Source organism: Bos taurus, chromosome 20 (assembly GCF_002263795.3).
Source record: "Bos taurus isolate L1 Dominette 01449 registration number 42190680 breed Hereford chromosome 20, ARS-UCD2.0, whole genome shotgun sequence".
Lineage (NCBI taxonomy): Eukaryota > Metazoa > Chordata > Mammalia > Artiodactyla > Bovidae > Bos > Bos taurus.
In genome coordinates this window covers 4,724,437-4,743,063 of record NC_037347.1, presented here as the reverse complement: position 1 = coordinate 4,743,063, position 18,627 = coordinate 4,724,437, and the positions used below count along the sequence as shown (strand labels likewise).

Sequence of the window (18,627 nt, the reverse complement as noted above, 5' to 3'; positions counted from 1 at the left end):
TAAAACATATGAAACAAACAAGGATCTTTCTTTTAAAGAGAAATAGAAAAACCCATGATTATAGCGCCTTAGAGCCTGTGCTCCGCAACAAGAGCAGCCTCCGCAGTGAGAAGCCCTCTAGCCTCAAAGAAGAGCAGCCCCGCCCGCTGCAACCAGAGCCCTAGGACAGTCATGAAGACCCAGCACCGTCAAAAATAAATACACAAATACAGTTATTTAAAAAAATAATTTTTAAAAATCACTGATAATAATACATTTTTCTTATTCTTCATTGCAAATTTTCACACACAGCATCATCATATTCAAAAATTCAGCAAACCATACTATAACATAATCAGGTCAAATATTACTCAACGTAGCAGAATTAAGGTCTTCTGGTCTCCTGGTCAACATTTCTTTTTCTCTGTCACTCTGCAGGTAAGATTTACAATTAGTCAAGTGCTTGCACCTTCACAATATAATACTAAATTTCTAATTTACTCTGAAGATGTGAGTTCTGTGACTTAGGGTAAGCTACAACATAACTCAAATTAACAACTAATCTAAGACCAAGAGAAGGTATAGAGTAGTAACTAAAAGGCCTGTCTGCTTAAGAAACAAAAGTGATCTTGCGCCTCAGAGAGGGAACCGTATTTAGAGCATTCAGGCTTTCCTCTGCTGAACTAGTAACACAAGCTGGCTGTTCTGGCAGAGATCCTGATTTATTCAGAACTCAAACAAGGTACACCCCATGGAATCTAACCTTGGACTAGAACAAACTGGAAAGAGGGAAGAATGCCACAAACAGAAGGCAATTCAAAAGCCTATGACTATTTCAAAACATAGCTTTGTTTAGGAAATCTAGTTTCTTTGGGCATGTCTTACTATAAACGAGGTATGTTCAAGAAACTATATGTATAGTGCCAAACAGTAAAGGTCCCTTTGAATTTCAAATTAAATGTATTACAGAATCACACCCCTGTGTAGAATAAGGTATGTAAACTATTTGGAATTTGAATTCCGTCTGCAGGTTTCAGGCAGATATTTTGTAAATAGGATAAATGATCAAATTTCAAAGAAACAAGAAAAACACAGTTGCATACAGGCTTCCCTGGTGGCTCACTGGTGAAGAACCGCCTGCTCACGCAGGAGACACAGAGTCACTCCCTGCTCTGGGAAGGTTTCACACGCCGCAGAGCGACTAAGCCCGTGGGCCACAGCTACCACGCCAGTGCTCCAGAGCCCCGGAGCCCCAAGTACTGAGCCTGCCGCCACGGCTACCGAAGCCCCTGCACCTACAGCCTGTGCTCCCCAATCAGACAAACCATCGAAACGAGAAGCCCACTGACTGCAGCCTGAGAGGAGACTGCTCACCACAACTGGAGAAAAGCCCTCACAGCAACAAGACCGAGCACAGCCAAAAATAAATAAAATTTAAAAAGAAAAAAAGAGAACCTTAAAAAGAAATTGCATGAAGTCTATACCACCCAGCTCATTTCCCCATAAAATGGCCTCTGGAAGCATTCAATGTTGCGACACTGTGTACTAACTACCTTTATTAACACACTGATGACAGTACTGACCCACTGGCAACAAAGCCGCCGCCAGCACACTGGGACAAAGGAAAACCTAGACAGCAAGAGGCAAGGCTCAACCAGTTCTCAACTAAGTCACCAAGACTCAAAGTAACATAATTTCCAACCAAGTCCAGTTATTGTATTTTATACTTGAAAATGAAGACATGAGGCATGAGACTAATTGGAAAGGTCTCCTGCCTGTTTTAAAGAGAATATCCAGGAAATTAACCAGATTTCAAAGATCGTGGAGGACCAGAAAGTCACAGAACACTTTTGCCTCATTTTTGTTTAATCTCAAGTCATTCCTCTGTACAATAATTTTCTCTCTCTTTTAAGATCCTACCACCAACCTTACTGCTCATGCAGCAGAGATCAAAGGAATGAAAAAAAAGCTTTTTCAATCACAGGACCACTCCTTGGCTCCTGGATTGATAAAGAGCTCCCTTGCTGGAATTTCTAGAGGGCATTTGATTAGGTAGGACAGGCTGGTACTCAATCACCCCTACTTAGATGAGGAATTGTTGATGCAAGTACTTCTCATTTACTCTTTAGAGCTAAACACAGCTAGAATAAGAACGTCCTCTATTCACTACCTGTCAGACTTCCATTCTGGGGAAGTGTGAAATGTTTCACACTTCAGGTCTTTCGGGGAAGACCCAAAAAAGCCTCTTCACCTTTCTAAAAAGAAAAGACTAAAACAAGGCAACCGCACAAAGTCTCATCATCTAAGCCCGCGTGTCAAGGCAGTTAAACATCACCCTCAGCCACACTTCCATCATGCTATATGATTCAGCTTTAAACACCGCAAGCTGCACTTAAGCAAGTAATCTAATGGCCAGACAGCCAAAATTCATGGTAATTTAACTCTTTGACAGGGGCAGATTTTGATGTATGCCAATAACTAGCATTGGCTCCTACCCACAAACCTCTTTGAAAAACCTCGATGCAAAAGCCCCAGGATATAAGAAATTCAGATTCAGAGCCACAGAGAACCACAGCTTTTCGTCATAGGATCAGAAGAGCTGCTCCCACCATATGTGAGCACTAAACAGCAGCCGGCCATCACCAACACTTTTCCATACAAGGAAGTCTCAGGAAACCAGCAAGCTCTCTTTCATGAAAAAGAACTGCTGGTTTTAAACCAATCAATCCCTAAAAGGATAAATTTTATGGTATGTGAAATATATCTCAGTTTTAAAAAAGAGGGACATCCTTGGCAGTTCAGTGGTTAAGACTCCAAGCTCCCAACACAGGGAGCATGGGTTCAATCCCTGGTTGGGGAACTAAGATCCCACAGGCTACTCAGTGTGGCCGAAAGAATAAATAAATAAATACACAAATAAAATTTAAAAAAACAACAACAGAATACTTCAAATGCTGTTTTGCCATTTCTAACAGTATTTCAAAAATATATGTTGAGAAATGACTTCATATATCCTAAAGCTTTCACTCAACAGTTGATACCATCTATTCAAATCAGAAGCCAATTATTATCATACTTTGATATAGTGCAAAGTTAATTACTTTAAAAGATTACCCTTTCTCTGGATTACAATTCCAGTTTAATGTCTATTCATGAGATAAACAAAAGTCATAGTAAAGAATGGCTTTACTGGCTTCATAACACGATATTTAAGTGAAAAGAATAGGCTCAGATACTTCACGGAAGTAAAATCTAAAGCCGTATGAAGACAATTTCCAGCTAATTACATGATTGAAATAAGTGCCAAATAAATTACACCTGTATTGCCAGAACTGGGCATCCGCACAATTCTTAGGTAACATACTGAACATAGGAAAATATCTTCTTTCCAATCTTAAGTTACTATTTCTGGATGTTACACCAAGAACAAACCCCAATTAAACAAAAGTATAAAGTTTCATGATAACCATGAAATTTAACTTGGTTAAGTTTCTTGATAACCTTAACTTAACCAAACTTAACTTGATAACAATGAAACTTAACTTGATAACCACTTACTTAACTTTTAATCACACATATGATAAATACCAGAAATAACCGATTATTATTTTAGAAATAAACTACTTACAAGAGATAGCAGCAAACTGAACAGGTCACCAACATAGTGATGATAACTCTGGGGGAAAAAAACAGTGCAATCATTAGATAACTCTGCAAAAGTTGTAGGGGTTTAAGCTCCCTTCCCAGGTGATCAAGCTGGCAAGGACTGCACTCTAGGAAAATGGCTCTGATCTGCTAAACCAGTAGACATCAGTGTGCCCTGCGCGCAATCGGCAGAATTCTACGTAAGTCATTAACATTTGTATATAAGGGAATGTGAAGAGAAGCGAAAAGCAAAGGAGAAAAGGAAAGATATAAGCATTTGAATGAGAGTTCCAAAGAATAGCAAGAAGAGATAAGAAAGCCTTCCTCAGCAATCAATGCAAAGAAATAGAGGAAAACAACAGAATGGGAAAGACTAGAGATCTCTTCAAGAAAATTAGAGATACCAAGGGAACATTTCATGCAAAGATGGGCTCGATAAACGACAGAAGTGGTATGGACCTAACAGAAGCAGAAGATATTAAGAAGAGGTGGCAAGAATACACAGAAGAACTACACAAAAAAGATCTTCACGACCAAGATACTCACAATGGTGTGATCACTCACCTAGAGCCAGACATCCTGGAATGTGAAGTTAAGTGGGCCTTAGAAAGCATCACTACGAACAAAGCTAGAGGAGGTGATGGAATTCCAGTTGAGCTATTTCAAATCCTGAAAGATGATGCTGTGAAAGTGCTGCACTCAATATGCCAGCAAATTTGGAAAACTCAGCAGTGGCCATAGGACTGGAAAAGGTCAGTTTTCATTCCAATCCCAAGGAAAGGCAATGCGAAAGAATGCTCAAACTACAGCACAATTGCACTCATCTCACACGCTAGTAAAGTAATGCTCAAAATTCTCCAAGCCAGGCTTCAGCAATAGTGAACTTCCAGATGTTCAAGCTGGTTTTAGAAAAGGCAGAAGAACCAGAGGTCAAATTGCCAACATTCGCTGGATGATGGAAAAAGCAAGAGAGTTCCAGAAAAACATCTATTTCTGCTTTACTGACTATGCCAAAGCCTTTGACTGTGTGGATCACAATAAACTGCGGGAAATTCTGAAAGAGATGGGAGTACCAGACCACCTGATTGGCCTCTTGAAAAACCTATATGCAGGTCAGGAAGCAATGGTTAGAACTGGACACGGAACAACAGACTGGCTCCAAATAGGAAAAGGAGTATGTCAAGGCTGTATATTGCCACCCTGCTTATTTAACTTATATGCAGAGTACATCATGAGAAACGCTGGGCTGGAAGAAGCACAAGCTGGAATCAAGATTGCCGGGAGAAATATCAATAACCCCAGATACGCAGATGACACCACCCTTATGGCAGAAAGTGAAGAGGAACTAAAAAGCCTCTTGATGAAAGCGAAAGTGAAGAGTGAAAAAGTTGGCTCAAAGCTCAACATTCAGAAAACGAAGATCATGGCATCCGGTCCCATCACTTCATGGGAAATAGATGGGCAAACAGTGGAAACAGTGTCAGACTTTATTTTTGGGGGCTCCAAAATCACTGCAGATGGTGACTGCAGCCATGAAATTAAAAGATGCTTACTCCTTGGAAGGAAAGTTATGACCAACCTAGATAGCATATTGAAAAGCAGAGACATTACTTTGCCAACAAAGGTCCGTCTAGTCAAGGCTATGGTTTTTCCTCTGGTCATGTATGGATGTGAGAGTTGGACTGTGAAGAAGGCTGAGCGCCGAAGTATTGATGCTTTTGAACTGTGGTGTTGGAGAAGACTCTTGAGAGTCCCTTGGACTGCAAGGAGATCCAACCAGTCCATTCTAAAGGAGATCAGTCCTGGGGGTTCTTTGGAAGGAGTGATGCTAAAGCTGAAACTCCAGTACTTTGGCCACCTCATGCGAAGAGTTGACTCATTGGAAAAGACTCTGATGCTGGGAGGGATTGGGGGCAGGAGGAGAAGGGGACGACAGAGGATGAGATGGCTGGATGGCATCACCGACTCGATGGACGTGAATCTGAGTGAACTCCGGGAGTTGGTGATGGACAGGGAGGCCTGGTGTGCTGTGATTCATGGGGTGGCAAGAGTCGGACACGACTGAGCGACTGAACTGAGCTGAACTGAATGGTACTGATGCCACAGTTTACAGGTCTATTCCAAACCCATCTAAAACTGAACACACAAGGCTGCAGCAGTAATTAGCTTTGATCCCCAAGTAACCGCCCTACCTGGTAGTATTCTCTGCAATGAAATGATACTATGCTTTTTAGCCTTGATCTCTCCCCATGTCCATTTCTTTCCGAAAAACAGTTAAACCTGGATCTTTGAGCAGTTGAACTCTGACATTTTAAAAAACCCAACTTGTGATATTCTTTTCACTTTCTCTTTCTAAAGGCTCCCCTTTGAAATCTCCTACTCCCGAAAAGTTCCACCACTTCCATCTCTCAGATTCGTCATCTCCTTGCTCATACCGCCCCTGCACCTGCAGTCACCAACCGACAAGGATTAGTTCTTTGTTTTTTGGCTGTTCTCGGTCTTAATTGCGGTATGTGGAATCTAGTTCCCTGACCAGGGATTGAACTGGGTAGCCTGCATTGGGAACATGGAGTGTTAGCCACTGGAACACCAAGGAAGTCCTTAACACCTTTAAGGCACGCCCATCATCTGTAAGAATGATTTCCAATTATGGCATCTCCACACCCCACAGAATACGCAAGACTATCTCCTAGAAGGAAGGGAGCAAATATCACAACTCCTACATGTGATGAGTTTAACTTATCCTTTAGAAATTCTGTGCATGTGTGTGTGTATGCATGCGTGTGTGTGTGTATACATACATATAGACACACACATATATATTTTCCCCCCTGTATGTGTGTGTATACATATATATAGACACACACATATATATTTTCCCCCCTGTGTGTGTGTATACATACATATAGACACACACATATATATTTCCCCCCCCGTGTGTGTATACATACATATAGACACACACATATATATTTTCCCCCCCTGTGTGTGTGTATATACATACATATAGACACACACATATATATTTTTCCCCCCTGTGGTTAATACATTGGCTTGTCCATTCACTCATTCAACAGACTCAGTGTCCTGCATGTACCAGGCTCTGGAGAGAGAGGAGAAAACAAAAGGGATGAAGTTTAGCAAAGAAAAGGCTCCTGGTGAGAGGGTATCAGGTTCAAAGAGGACAGAGGCCTGGGTGGCTGAGCACAGCAAGGAGAGCCTGGCAGGAAGTGAGGTCAGAGGTATCTTACAGCCTCTGAAAGGAAAAGGGAAGCTATTTTGGAGGGATTTGAGGAGAGGACTGACAAAATGGGGCTTCCCTGGTGGCTCAGATGGTACAGAATCTGCCTGCAATGCAGGAGACCCGGGTTTGATCCCTGGATTGGAAAGATCCCCTGGAGAAGGGAATGGCAACCCACTCCAGTATTCTTGCCTAGAGAATTCCACGGACAAAGGAGCCTGGTGGGCTACAGTCCATGGGGTCGCAAAGAGTAAGATCCGACGAAACAACGAACAACACTGACAAAATCTGATCCAAACTGTAATAGGATCTCTCTGCGGGGTGAAAACAGACTTGGGAAAAGGAAGCAAGGTGAAAAGCAGAAAATCCAGTTAGAGGAGAGTTGCACTATGGACCAGCCTGGTAGCAGTATGGGTCGTGAGAACTGGTCAGACTCTGGATGTATCCTGAAGGCACATTCTTCAGCAAAATATGTACCTCACACATGAAGCTTATGATATAATACATAGATAAATAGGCTTTAAGGGTTGCACTACCAAATTTTGATAGTTTCATAATAAAAATGTTTGGAGATCTATAAAATCAAGTCCAGCTTCTCACCTGTCATCAGTTCGCTCCATTCCTCCTCCTCACCCCTCTACTTTCAAACAGCATTTCGCTCCTGAACGTGGGCGCCCTAGTGTCCCCAAATGCATCATGTTTGTTTATCCTCCATCCCGAGCTCCTGTTCATCTCCTTCCATTCCCCTGCCCCAATCCAGAACCCCTCCCTCCATCTTCCTCTTCCCCAAAAGGCCATCTCAGAGAATGGGAACAGCTGAGGCCCCTTTGCACTATTCATTTGACACTGGAGAGCAAAGGTCCCTCGTGGGAATTCCCTGCTGGTCCAGTGATTAGGACTCCGAGTGCCCAATGTGCTGGGGAACTAAGATCTCGCAAGCTCAGAGGTGTGACATGGCCAAAAAGCACGAAAATATCAGTTCCTGGTGTGCTTTTTTTCTGAGTTATGGTCTGCTTAAGTGTTTAGGGGTAAAGTGTCACAATGACTGCAATGTGTGCTCAAATGGTTCAGCAAAATTATGTATGTATGTATGCACACCTGGATTCAGAGACAAAGCAAATACAAAGCAGATATGAATGCTAACATTATTGAATCTAGGTGGTGTTACGTAACACTTACACTACTCTCTCTTTCTGTATGTTTAACAATGTTATGTCTGAAAAAACTGGAGCTGTGAACCCTTGGCACACTAATCCCCGCGCTCTGTCACCACCCCCTCCCCCTCCTCCACAAGTTTTTAGAGAATCTCTGGATTCCAAGAGGAGAGTGGAAAATCATAAAGAATAGGATCGGTCAGGAACCAGCATTCCAGGTACAGACTTCATTGTATTCCGCCCTTTTTCCGGTGCAGAAAAGATGACAGTAAGGGGCTTGCTTTAGGTTACACACAGATTCAGAAGACCTTTTTCCCTTTTGCCCCCATTTTCCCCCAGTTTCACGAGGTCCTGAAATCCTAATCACCCAAGTTCTGCATTTTGACATGCAGGGATCTCAGAGAAGAAAATTTAACAGCAAAAACTCCTTTCTCTCCTTCTTACACATCACCTTATCTCCTTAATGAAGATGTTTTCAATTCTCAAATCAGAAATGCTCTCCTGCATTAAAAATTCACCAGAGTCCTTGAAGCAATTCAGCTCTTCCGTTAATGTGTCTTTTCAGGAGGTAAAACAGAACCGATAATAATTTACTACTAATATTTCCATTTTACAGTGAGGAAACAGGAACATGGAAAAGTTAAATTATCCAAGGTCATAGGGATCATCCAACTGGGAGCAGTGTTTCTCAAACTATAATACAGTAACTCCTAGGAGACACCTTGTGTTTTAAGACCTGTTCGATCCTGCCAAGAGCAGGAAATAACAAGGGCTGGGGTGGAGGCTATGAATCAAATCCAGATAACATATTACTAGCAGGTCGAACGTGAATCGTAACCCTAAGACTACAAATTGAGTAACCCATGGACCACAGGAGGCATTTCATTACTCTGGGTTAGAGCAATGGCATCAAGACCCAAGGCTGGGCACAGCGGGCCCCAAATGGGGAACTTCAAGAAAGAAGTGGTCAACGCTACCAGCACATTAATAAACGCTTTCTGAGCATGGAGGCTGGAAAGACAGTGGGCAACGAAAGAGCTGAAGACAGAAACACAACAAAAGAGCACTTTTGTTCTCTAAATCTAGCAGGAGAAACAAGCCCAAGGAATTAAATTTGGTTAACACAAATTGTTTTACTAACCTGAGAATTCTCATCTATTACAGGCTGTAAAGATGACCCTACATAACTGATGCCATCCAAGGCGGGGAGTAGAGAGGAGCAGAATGGGTGGACCTAATGCAACCAGATGATAAATTCACCTACAATGTTTACTTTTTAAACAAATTATGATTTACTTGTAAGCTAGATGAAAGGAACGGGTCTAACACAAGTTTATTCCAGACAGTAAAAGAGGTTCAGGTCACAAACTATTAAGAGCATTTTCTTTCCTTTAATAAAGGCAACAGATCACTCAACAACCCTTTACTGAATGCCTACTATGCATGCAGAGCACTGTGAAGTCACCAATTAGTTTCAAAGACTAAAACAAGAGATGGTGTTCCCCAAAATCTGTGATTCATAATAAGCTTCACCCCACATGATCTTGCCGCTGAGAAAAAATGACTAAAAGGCAAAGAGGAACCAGAAAGAGGGTTTCCAAAGCTCCTTTGAAGATAAGACTATTTCATACCATAATAAAGTTTACTTACAAAACAGATAAAGCTCTATTTAACCAAGAAGTCGGGGGAGCGGGGGGGCGGGGGGAGTCTTTCTTAACCAATCATTTTAAGAGCTTGTTACACTCATACACAAGTGCGGGAGCGCCCTTCGAAAGGTATGACGCAGGGGTTTCTTAACAATACCTCCTGATCTTCGGTAATTAACCTCGCTCCAGATCAGGCCCCAACTAGCTCCTGGCTCCCACTAGATGCAAGGCCTGGGTTCACGCTGCGGCACAAGGGTGTGCTGTGCAACTGCGACAGCCTGTGAGGCAGAGAGGTCAATTTCTGTTTTATTTATTTGATCCGTCCCTTTAAAGTGTAGGCAAACGAGGCCTCATTTGGGTAGACAGCGGGGCTAAGGCGACAGCCGTCTGGTGACGAGCCCCAACTTCTCCTCGAGGAGGGATACATCCATTTTCGACGGCAACGTCCCCACACACGGACGTGCGGAGAAAAAATTTCCCTAAAGCTTCTTCCTAAGGAGGATCCGCCGGAGGCCACCCTCCTCAGTTCGGGCTAGGAGACACTGCGGCTGCCGCGACAAGGAAGTCGGGGGGCGGCCGGGGGGTCGGGGGCCGAGGCCTGACTGCAGGGCGGGATCACCCGGGCAAGGTCTCCGACCCGCGCCGTCGCCCCTTTCCCCGCCCGGCCCGGCGGGTTCTCACTGCGCTTCCCTCCCCAGGCAGGCCTGGCGCACTTACCCCCGGTTGGGACCCTTAGGGATGAACCAGGGCACCAGGAAGCCGACGATGCCCCAGAACACGCTCATCACGATGAGAGGGACGGTGAGGCCGGTATACGCCATGGTTGCTGCGGGAAGCGCCAGCCCCGGACCCGCCGCCGCACTCGGGTCCCACCCGGAAGTGTCAACTCCGGCCGCGGGACCTGCGCGCGCAAAGGCCCGCCCCCTGCGTCTCCACGTGACCGCGCGCGGGACTCCGCCCCGCCCTCCGCTGGGAAACCGCCGGGCTCCTGCTGTGTAAGACACTGTAGAGCCCCAGAGCTAGAGATGTGTGTCATCAGGGGCTCAGCAAAGTTTTCAGATAAGAAGGCGGCCCTTATAAGAAAAATGTAGTTGTTTACAGCCTTATCTTCTTATGCAAGAAGCATATTTAGAGAACTTCATCGTAAGTTTCTGTTCAGAATTCTGTGTGGTAGCCACTGGGTCATGAGCTTTAAGTGCTTGAGTTTCGTTTTGAACACCTCACGACAGCCTATGACGCCGTTTAATTATTATCCCCACTTTGCAGGTGAAGAAACTGAGGCCCAGAAAGGAGGTTAAGGATCTTGCTCAGGGTCACATAGCTACTAAGTAGCAAAACCAAGATTCAACCTTTGTTGGTGTGATTTTCAAGGCCAGTGCTCTTAACTACTGCCCTACTGAATGACGTGGATTGTGCCAGGTTCGGAGGGTTACAGGAATCAGACACACCTACCCACAGGGAGTTCACAGGCTGGTGAAAAGACGGACATTGAGCAGGCCACTGAATGCAGTGTGAAGGTAGGTTGGACCACAATGCATGACTTTTCCACCCCAAGCCAGTCTTGAGCTGAGCCTTGAAAGAGGGGTAGGGATTAGCTAGGGTAGTAAGAAGAAGTTAACAAGGAACTTCTGATGCTTGCCAAGGATTTGCACACATGTTCAGTGTATGTGACAGCCTTGTAACAAAGGAAGAACGTAATTCTCAGAGAAGTTGATAGAGCTTTCAGGCAAAAGCAAGATGGAAAGCGAATCTATAAACCAACCCAGTGTGCTTTACCCTGGACCATGATTTCCCTGTGACAGTCACATTTCCCTCCCTTGAATTACCTCCTGATTTCTTTCCTCATTCAACTAGAATGAATTTTTGGATTAAATGGGAAGTTGGACCAAAGATCTTTGACATCTCTTCAAACATAATTTCAAACCTTTACCTGAAGGACAAGGTAGGAAACCAGTTGGTCTCTTGTGTGCTCATCCTGCCCCTTCCCAACAACTCAGTCTCAGCAGAAATTCTGTTGTTCTTAAGTTCCATTCCCGGCACCACCTTCACAAGACCTGTTTCATTCTGTTAATACATGTCTTGTGGCCTTGTACTTGTTTGTGTGTATAAATCAACCAACCCTTTAGTAAAAGGCAAACTCCTTGAGAATGGGTGCTGTTTACCTGATCTGTCTTCCTTAGAAGCATTTTATGCCTAGAATGTGCTCAATAAACGTTTGTACAGCTGCAATGAATAGTTAAGAAAGGGTGACATCAGCCAGATCTAAATTAGAGAAAAAAGCTTGGTCTTTCTTTCCATTTCTTTTTTTAAAAGCTTATTTCTAATTGTGGCATACAAATATACATAACATGAAACATACCTTCTTAACCATTGTTAAGTGTACGGTCCGGTAGTGTTAAGTATCTTAAAACACAGTTGTGCACCAGATCTCCAGAACTATTTTATACCCACTAAACAAGTCCCCAATTCTTCCCTCCCCTGGTTCCTGGCAACCATCATTCTACTTAATTGTTTCTATAAGCTTGACTACTCAAGATACCTGATGTAAGTAAAATCATAGAACATTCGTCTTTTTGTGACTGGCTTATGTGTCACTGAGCATAATGTCCTTGAGATTCATCCGTGTGGTAGCATATATCAGAATTTCCATCCTTCTTAAGGCTGAATAATATTCCACTGTATGTACACACCACATTTTGTTTTTCCATTCATCCGTGATTGGATAGTTGAGTTCCTTCCACTTTTTTGGCTATTGTAAAAAATTTCCCCCTTTCTTAAATTAATGCAGGTGTTTTAAGTTGATCTTGGTAAGTCTACCTTTTGCCTTGCCTTCCTGGCAGCCTCTCTGAGAAGCAGATGTCAGGAGCACAGGCATGTAGCTCTTCAGACACTGGTTCTGTTCAGACACCGGGCTGAAATCTGTTTCAGCCGTTGTGAAAGAGAAAACACTTTAATCTGGGTATTAAATATGTGGGCTAGTATTGGCCAATAGCACCCTCTATCAGTCAGTCTGTCAAAAACATTTTATCACACATTCCAAGTGAAAGCTGTGGAGAAGGCCAAGAGCTAGGATTGTGTGATGAAGAAATATTCTCTGGTTTCAGGTCTCCTGCAAGAAAAAAATGAGACTTTGGGCAGCATGGTCCCAGGACTGCTGGAGAGTCCTAGAGACTCTCCCAGTGGGTCGGCCAGGTCCTCTCTTTTCTAACCACCAATCGATGTGACGCTGAATTTGACACTGAATTTTCTTCCTTCTCTTCACCAAGAACATCATTGCAACAGGTTGATTGCAGAAGCATTATAAGAATCCATTTGTTTTCTACTAAGCCAGACATGAAAATCTGTATGCAGGTCAGGAAGCAACAGTTAGAATTGGACATGGAACAACAGACTGGCTCCAAATAGGAAAAGGAGTACATCAAGGCTGTATATTGTCACCCTGCTTATTTAACTTCTATGCAGAGTATATCATGAGAAACGCTGGACTGGAAGAAGCACAAGCTGGAATCAAGATTGCCAGGAGAAATATCGATAACCTCAGATATGCAGATGACACCACCCTTATGGCAGAAAGTGAAGAGGAACTAAAAAGCCTCTTGATGAAAGCGAAAGTGGAGAGTAAAAAAGTTGGCTTAAAGCTCAACATTCAGAAAACGAAGATCATGGCATCCGGTCCCATCACTTCATGGGAAATAGATGGGGAAACAGTGGAAACAGTGTCAGACTTTATTTTTTGGGGCTCCAAAATCACTGCAGATGGTGACTGCAGCCATGAAATTAAAAGATGCTTACTCCTTGGAAGGAAAGTTATGACCAACCTAGATAGCATATTGAAAAGCAGAGACATTACTTTGCCAACAAAGGTCCGTCTAGTCAAGGCTATGGTTTTTCCTCTGGTCATGTATGGATGTGAGAGTTGGACTGTGAAGAAGGCTGAGCGCCGAAGAATTGATGCTTTTGAACTGTGGTGTTGGAGAAGACTCTTGAGAGTCCCTTGGACTGCAAGGAGATCCAACCAGTCCATCCTAAAGGAGATCAGCCCTGGGATTTCTTTGGAAGGAATGATGCTAAAGCTGAAACTCCAGTACTTTGGCGCCTCATGCAAAGAGTTGACTCACTGGAAAAGACTCTGATGCTGGGAGGGATTGGGGGCAGGAGGAGAAGGGGACGACAGAGGATGAGATGGCTGGATGGCATCACCGACTCGATGGACATGAGTCTGAGTGAACTCCGGGAGTTGGTGATGGACAGGGAGGCCTGGCGTGATGTGATTCATGGGGTCGCAAAGTGTCGGACACAACTGAGCGACTGAACTGAAGCCAGACATAAAGGAACTGTGCACAATGTCACTCTTTTGGCTACATTTTTTGGTTTTGTTTTGGAAAAGGGAGTTATTTTCTATAAAAACATTAACATGTTTTGGGTTTTTTTTTTTTAATGAATTAAAATCTTACAATGTTAATGTCTAACATGGTGAGTTATTTTGATAGATGTAATCCACATAATAAAGGTCTTTGGGTCCTCAGTAACTTTCATTTATTTTATTTTTGACTGATCTGGGTCTTTGTTGTTGCGAGTGGGCTTTCTCTAGTTGAAGTAAGTGGGAGCTGCTCTCCAGTAGCGGTGTGCGGGCTTCTCATAGCAGTGGCTTCTCTTACACGGAGCATGGGCTTTAAGGCGCATGGGCTTCATTCAGTAGCTCTGGCGCTTGGGCTTAGTTGCTCTGCACCTTGTGGAATCTTCCTGGACCACGAATTGAACCCGTGTCCTCTGCATTGGCAGGGATTCTCCACCACTGGACCACAGGGAAGTTGCTCAGTAATTTTTAAATTAGAGGAAAAGTCTCAGAGGCAACTTCAGTAGGATAGAGTAAACAGGAGTGGATTGAAACATTACAGTGCAAACCCCAAGGAGCTCCTAAACAGGAATACGGGGTTACAAAGCCACAGTCGGAAAGCTCCTTTCCAAGTTGATTGAGAAGGTTAGAAGTTAGTGGAGAAGCAGAAACTCCAGCATAATTCACTGCTGTTTGCTCTGCTCATATATAGGGAAAGTGTACTGTGGGCTGACGCCACCGATTATGGCAGCTACCATTTTTTGATGGCCACTCATCAGTCATTAAACAAGGTGCTCTGAATTACCTGTCTCAGTGCTCACAACACCTAAGTAGGTGTTATTAAATTCATTCTACATATTAAGAAAAAGAGGCTCAGATTTGTAACTTGCTCAAAGACTAGCTGTTTTAAGAGATAAAACTGGAATCGGTATGTAAGTCTTTGTAGCTCGTGTTCTTCCTAGTAAACCATGCTCCCTCTTCTATCTCAAATAGTAAATCATCAAAAGAAAAAACCCCTTAAATTATATACTACTTTAAAAGATAGAGACATCTAACACATAAGATGAGACCTTTGAAAACCTGTTGCAGAATTAGCTGCCCTCATATTAGGGATAGGCTAGGATGTGGTTGATTTAGTTATTTCTGATGGACAAATAATATTTTACTTATATTGATGTGTATTTGTATTGTAATTATGGTGTTCAGGAAATAAATCAACCTCATATAGCTATTTACATTTGGATGACCTGCCATTCTCATGAAGACTTATTCATGGACCAGACTTTAGTAAAAACCCAATCATGTATGTATAGAATATTTCTAGAAAGATACCAAAGACTGGAAACAGTGACTGCTTCTGGGGAGAACTGAGTGACTTAAGAGTCAACATGACAAGGAAACCTACTTTTCACTGTATACCTTTTGTACTTTTTTATGTTGTACTGTATATGCATGTGTGCATACTAATCGCTTCAGTTGTGTCCAACTCTTTGCAACCCTATGGACTGTAGCTTGCCACTCTCCTCTGTTCAGTTTTTTTCTTTAAAAGAAAAAAACTAATTAAAAAGAACAATGAACAAAGACCCAAGCCATTACCAGATTGGAACTGCTCAACTCTATAGTCTATAGCATCAGCAGAGTACAGAGGACTAAAGTCCTGCCTGGTTCCCAGATCTGATTACTTCCTTGCTTACCCAGCTCACGTGGAAAGCCCTGTAGCTAAACATCTCAAACCCCAGTGCACTGTGAAAGCAGACACTCAGAAGGAGTTATCTGAAGTGTGAAAGTTTGGAGTCTTTCCAAAATAACACAGGGGGACTCACTCACGTAAGTGGACATCTACAAATTTGATGAAAAGGTCAGTAGGAAACTACTTAATTCAAACTCATTCCAGGAAACATGCTAAACCCCGCTCCCCACCCTGAACCTTGATAAGCAGGCCCATCCAGCTGGCATTCTACAGCCCCAATTTCCTGCAGCAGCCCAAGCACAATACTGCTGCCTTTAAACCCTCCCGCTTTGGTCAAGAACCAGCATTTATCCAAACTCCCTGGAGAAAAACTTTTCCCTGTATTCCTGCAGACAAAGCCACTGCAATCTCCTCAGAAAGACAGTAGCTATCACTTGCTGAGTTCTCTATGCTCTACACACGGTATCTCAAGTAGTAAGTCTTGACAACTCTATTTGGTAGGTACTCATTTCATCTCCATTTTATAACCATACAGGCCCAGAGAGGTTAGGCCATTTGCCCAGGGTCACACAGCTAGAAGATGACAGAGCTGGGGTTAGCTCTCAGTTGATGCCGAATTTCTGCTCTTGATCATGCACTACTATTCACGTGACTGATGATAAGAAGTCTGGTGTGATTTGGGGGAGATGACAGTTCTCAAAACTTACCTATCACTTGATCATGTTGCTGAAAAGAAACCAGATCTGATTCCTAGGAAATAATCATCATTTAAGTGTAATGGTGAGAGTAACGGTTGGAGCCTAGGGCCGAGACCAGGAATCAGAAGATACTATCTTACTATAAATTTAACCTAGTTTGAAATCTTTTATTCAGATTTGGGGGCCTAAAACATGTGTTATCAAGAGTGAAGACAAAAAGAACAAACTCCAGCCCTCACTGGTTGACCTGTTCATTACACCTGCTAGACACACAGCTCAGTGCGCTGATACAGTTGCCATGTTTTGGGCACCTACTGTATTTTATGTGCTGTGATTTGTAGACATCCTGATCCACAATTTCCCAAATTTACCTAGTCATAAGTATCATACAAGGGCCATGTGAAGAGGTCTGAATAGACCTCTCTCTTCAGACCTACTGCATCACAGAATCTCCAGGCAAGGAGGTAGAGACTGTTAGCAAGCACCCACATTGACTCCTAAAATCAGGAGGGTCTGGTGGACTGCTACTTTAATTTTCAGTCTTGAAGATCAGTGTTTCTAGCTTCTTACATAAAATAGGGAAACAGAGGCTCATAAAAAGGGCTGACCAACGACCAGAACAGGACTTGATTCAAGATTCATCTGACTCCAGAGCTGGTACCATTCTGCTCACTGTTAAATCAACGCTGCAGTCAGAACATGCATATTGAGTTCTGTGGTTTGTGATCTTATCCATCTTCTGTGAAAAATCATTACTTGAGTGCAAGGTGAATGTTAGAACTGGAAATACTGAATAATAATAGCAATATTAGAATTTATACACTCATACTTTCAAAGTGTGCTCAGTAATAGCCCATTTGATCCTGGCATTTTATTTCTGCATTTTCCATGAGACAGGAAGGCAGTGCAAGTATTATTTTCTTTTGGCTCTGACAGTAAAGAATCCGCCTGCAGTGCAGGAGACCTGGATTTGACCCCTGGGTGGGGAGGATCCCCTGGAGAAGGGAATGGCTACCCACTGTATTCTTGCCTGGAGAATCCCATGGACAGAGGAACCTGGCAGGCGACAGTCCATGGGGTCACAGAGTTGGACACAACTGAGCGACTGACGTCTTCTACCGAGAAAATGGAAGCTGAGATGAGCAGCTTGCTTGAAGACCTCTGACCACCCAGTGGCAGAGCCGCGACTGGCACTTGCTGGCTGGTGACAGTGCTCTCCCCACTACAGCACTATTGCTGCAAACACAAGTTCTTCTGTTCCAGACGTCTAGGCTCTTATCAGACTCGAATAAAGGGTTGCTAAGAGTAGAGGGAGGAATACCAGAGGGGGCTGATGCGGGAGCTGAATGTCCTTTGATGCACCGAGGTCTGGGTTCAAATCCTAGCTCTCTTATGCTCTCTGGGATTTGGGCACTTAAACTAAACTCATTTTCTTCAGCAGTCAAAATGGAAAATAATGGAATCAGTCAACATGTATTAAGAAACATCAGTGTCAGATAAACCCTGTGTTACTCAGATCAGATCAGATCAGTCGCTCAGTTGTGTCCGACTCTGCGACCCCATGAATCGCAGCACGCCAGGCCTCCCTGTCCATCACCAGCTCCCAGAGTTCACTCAGACTCACGTCCATCGAGTCAGTGATGCCATCCAGCCATCTCAGCCTCTGTCGTCCCCTTCTCCTCCTGCCCCCAATCCCTCCCAGTATCAGAGTCTTTTCCAATGAGTCAACTCTTCGCATGAGGTGGCCGAAGTACTGGAGTTTCAGCTTTAGCATCACTCCTTCCAAAGAACCCCCAGGACTGATCTCCTTTAGAATGGACTGGTTGGATCTCCTTGCAGTCCAAGGGACTCTCAAGAGTCTTCTCCAACACCACAGTTCAAAAGCATCAATACTTCGGCGCTCAGCCTTCTTCACAGTCCAACTCTCACATCCATACATGACCAGAGGAAAAACCATAGCCTTGACTAGACGGACCTTTGTTGGCAAAGTAATGTCTCTGCTTTTCAATATGCTATCTAGGTTGGTCATAACTTTCCTTCCAAGGAGTAAGCATCTTTTAATTTCATGGCTGCAGTCACCATCTGCAGTGATTTTGGAGCCCCAAAAAATAAAGTCTGACACTGTTTCCACTGTTTCCCCATCTATTTCCCATGAAGTGATGGGACCGGATGCCATGATCTTCATCTTCTGAATGTTGAGCTTTAAGCCAACTTTTTCACTCTCCACTTTCACTTTCA

The 18,627-nt window shown here is 43.4% G+C and overlaps 1 protein-coding gene across 1 annotated transcript in view; it reads right to left on the bottom strand.

Annotated features, from left to right (window-relative positions):
* Window positions 1-10,540, bottom strand: part of ATP6V0E1 (ATPase H+ transporting V0 subunit e1) — a 30,014-nt gene extending 19,474 nt beyond the window's left edge. The window contains 2 exon segments of the mRNA NM_001034050.2: window positions 3,608-3,655; window positions 10,383-10,540. Of these exon segments, the coding sequence (NP_001029222.1) occupies window positions 3,608-3,655; window positions 10,383-10,486 (152 nt within the window). The 5' untranslated portion in view covers window positions 10,487-10,540.
* Window positions 10,541-18,627: the final 8,087 nt, after the last annotated feature.